The 4149-nt window shown below is 40.0% G+C and overlaps 1 protein-coding gene across 1 annotated transcript; it reads right to left on the reverse strand.

Annotated features, from left to right (window-relative positions):
• Positions 1-301: 301 nt before the first annotated feature.
• On the reverse strand, positions 302-3243 carry LOC124027321 (heme-binding protein 2-like). Its single transcript, XM_046339781.1, has 7 exons — positions 3143-3243; positions 2431-2490; positions 2142-2223; positions 1658-1778; positions 1295-1428; positions 536-699; positions 302-432 (listed from the first exon to the last, which is right to left on the reverse strand). Coding segments are annotated over exons 1-7 (642 nt in total). The 5' UTR covers positions 3145-3243; the 3' UTR covers positions 302-353.
• Between the last annotated feature and the right edge of the window lie 906 nt (positions 3244-4149).

Consider the following 4149-nt stretch of genomic DNA (forward strand, 5'->3'; position numbering starts at 1 on the left):
ATTTGTTTGGCATATATTTATTAAGCAAACAAACTCAACACAGACATAATTCATATTTTATTGAGAAAAAGTTCAAAATCATAGTCAACATTGATTGTACAGAGTTTGAATCACAGGTCTAGGGGGTGCTCGTCACATCTCTAACAAATTGAATCCTGAAAAAGTATGAGAAAATTTGAAGACATGCAGTGTGTATACACTCTATAGCATGTGGCATATTGATTTTGGATTACAGTGCCACTAGATCAAGGATACATCTCTTAGTTCATATTGTTGTTCTCAGTCTACCATGCACCTCAATTGGTCCTCCTCAAAGCAGTAATGCCAGACTCAGCAGTAGTGGAGGAGGATGTTTAGGAGGAGGTAGGGCACACAGGCTCTCCCTCAACAATGTACCACACCTCGTTGTGCCTGTTCAGAATCTTCTTTGGGCTGAAGGACACACACAAAGTAGTATATTTGAAAAAGTATTGTGGTGGAATTTGGTTTGATGTTGGATATGAGTATATTGAAGGATTTGTATCTGTGCTCCCACCTGTCATATCCCACAGCATAGTGGTAGTCTTTGTTGTAGGTGGCCTGGACTTTGTCTAGCTGCCTTTTCAGCAGCATGGAGTTTACACTGGATGTCAAAGACATCATCCATCCACCGTAGCCCCTCACGTACACTTTCATGTCTGGCATCTCAGTAAAGTACACCTGTACGGGGAAATCACAATGACATCTACATTGTTAACCAGCGGTCTTTAAAAAAAAAAAAACATGACATACTTGACATGGGTTCAAATGGTATTTGTTATTTTTCAAATACTTAAGCTGCGCTCGATTGAGCTTGCCTGGCTCAATGGCACAATGGAACAGTCCCAATAGTGCAAACCCTGCCCACCTGACACTATAAAAGCTATATCTAACTATTTGAAAGATACTTCTTGAACCCAGGTCTGATAGACAATCATATCATGTTCAACTTAGATTCAGTTTTACTAAAGTGCCAGGTGGATGAGGTTTTTACTTTTGGGATTATTCCATTGGCGCTATTGAGCCAGGCAAGCATAATTGAGCTCAGCTTAAGTATTTGAAAAAAAAACACTCAATAAAGCACACTACAGACCCCTGGCTACCGATGTGGATGTAATTGTGTCAGGTTTACAGATTTTTGACAGGTGTCAGCAATATGGTAATAGCTCCACTTTGCCCTCTGATAGGCTGGAAGATTCGCCATATTGCATACACCAATCAAATCCTCTCAGATCATGTGCATAGGGCGTAGGTTCTATTTAGGATTTGGCTTTACCTTGTCATCAGTGGGTTGGGGAGGAGTCATCTGATGGGTAGACGGCAGGAGGAAGCTGAGGGTGAAGACAGACGACCCCCACTTCTTCTCTTCAATTTTGACAGTCACCGGAGCTGTCATGTCAATGTTGACGCCTATAGGAAAGATCTGTGTAAGCACTTGTTACCAGGTATACACACGCATGGAAACAGATTCACACACACACACACACACACACACACACACACACACACACACACACACACACACACACACACACACACACACACACACACACACACACACACACACACACACACACACACACACACACACACACACACACACACACACACACACACACACACACACACACACACACACCAGCCTTGTTGGATCCGGTGATATAGTTGAAGAGTCTCCTGAAGGCAGTGTAGGTGGCCTTGTCCATGAAGTATGCTTCCTCATCTGTTGACACCCATTTCACTGAGTCATAGTGGCGCACCTGTAACACAGGCACAAACCTTCACTCAAGAGTCCTCTGCTGTAGAGTGTATTAGTATTGCAGATGTTGGGGACGGGTTTAGGATGAGACTGCACAAAAGGGTTTAACTGATCAACAACCCTGCAGAACTGATCTACAACATTTTTCAGATTACCGAAAACCCAATTCGATAACCAAAATGGGGATGATAATGATGATCATCATGTTGTTGATTTGATATATTTTAATGCAAATGCTATTGTTTTGTATCTGCTACCCTGACCAACATTTAAACATAAAAAAATTGGTCACAAAAGAGGTGGTGAAACAAACTCCTAAAATGTAGCCCCAATGTGCCATTAATTTGTGCTGCACAAGACTGACCTCATAATCGTCATTCTTGCACACCAGATCATAGAGCAGACATTCCTTTGACTCTGTGCAGAAGCGAGACTCAGAAGAGTTTCTGAAAGGAAACAGTGGAAAACAAATCAATAAAGAACAATAGCATACGATTTAGCCCGGATACTGTTCAGATATCAGCTGATGTACGAAGGGCTATATAAATAAATTTGATTTGATTTGTTCATTCATTATACAAACAGTATTATTCTGAATCACGTGGTTAGGATGTGTGGAAAGTAATAACAGAAGTGTATTAGAACTTCCTTACCCAACTCTGGCTTCAGCAGTCAAGATGAGAACCAAGCCAACCAACCCTGCCAAATAAACCCTGAAGTACACACAAACAGTCAGTGTCATCACATTAAAAACCTAAAGTACACACAAACAGTCAGTGTCATCACATAGACACTCTTTCACACTCTTCACATATGGTGCTGCTACTCTGTTGATTATCTATCCCGATTTCCTAGTCACTTTTACCCCTACCTACATATACATATTACCTCAACAACATTCTACCCCTGCACAATGACTCTGTTACTAGTACTCCTTGTATTTAGCCTCGTTATAGTTATTTTAGTGTATTACTAATTCCATTTTTATTTTGCAAATTATTCTTAGATTTGGACTGCATTGTTGGGAAAGGCTCGGAAGTAAGCATTTCACTGTAAAGTCTACTACATATGTTGTATTCAGCGCATGTGACAAATACATTTGATTTCAAATCAAATGTATTTGTCACGTGCTGTCGACACATGAAAAACCTAAAGTACACACAAACAGGCAGTGACATCATCATATGAAAAATATATCATACAGACATAAATCATTAAGATTGCAATATTGTAATACCTTAAAAGACAAACTATGTTATTACCCATTTCTATTTCTATACAAATCCCTCTTCCTTTAATTACTTAACACCATAACAAATCAAACAAACCTAATCAATGCAATGATGACCTATCATTTCTACTTACATTGTGCTGAGTGTGTCTTTTCGATCAGCTTAGTTCAGATGTATTCACTGGCCTGAGGGAAATGCTTGCAGAGAAACTATTTATACCAACTGAGTGCTATTTGCATCAGTCCCCCAAACACGCCCATTTCACCACAGAATGTGCAATGGACTTCAAGCGCTTAAGAGTAAAAAAGGTGGTTTATAAATACATGTGTGCCAAGTTAGATAATGTGAGACGATTGATCTTGATGCGTCTTTGAAAAGCAAGTATAGGATTATTGAAAAGAGGCTGTGACTAGATCCGTCACGTGTAGTAGACTATTATATATTTCTGTTTCGTAATTAAAGCCTTTGCTGTTTCGCAATAACAGCCTGGCTGTCACGTTTAGACTAAATAAATAGCACTTGCATGTAATTTGTTCACTGAGCACTGCTGGGTCGACATTACCAATCACTAGTGGGCAATGGAATAGCCCTGTTTATAATTGGTGCTAACATGGACTCAATGTCCTGATCTTGTCCACAATCTGATTGTGCCCACATTTTTAGACAGGTGTAGATGATTTAACGACACATTGTGATCAGATCTTTCTTACCACCTCTGGAGGTAATCCACATTTATTATGATATTAAGTTTATAATGTAGAATGAAATTAAAATGTAAAAAATTGGATGCACATTGGGCAAACATTTTCCAATTCATATCAAACCATATTCCCCACCTATAAAAGCAGCTCAGCTTTGACCCCCACGAAGAGGAGAGTAGTCTCAAAAACAGAACTCTGGGGTGTATCTCAATAGTCGAAAACAGCTTAATTTCTAAACATTTTAGCAGGCAATCTTTTCCAGAAGGACGTACAGGAGCAATTAGGGTTAAGTGCCTTGATCAAGGGCACATCTACAGATATTTTTGCCTAGTCGGCCCAGGCAGTTAAACCAGCAACCTTTCAGTTACTCAACCAACACTACCTCACCTCGTCTCCTCCTTACATGGGCTGACCTGAAGAGACAAAGGATAGGTGGTGA

Source organism: Oncorhynchus gorbuscha, unplaced genomic scaffold, assembly GCF_021184085.1.
Source record: "Oncorhynchus gorbuscha isolate QuinsamMale2020 ecotype Even-year unplaced genomic scaffold, OgorEven_v1.0 Un_scaffold_3100, whole genome shotgun sequence".
Lineage (NCBI taxonomy): Eukaryota > Metazoa > Chordata > Actinopteri > Salmoniformes > Salmonidae > Oncorhynchus > Oncorhynchus gorbuscha.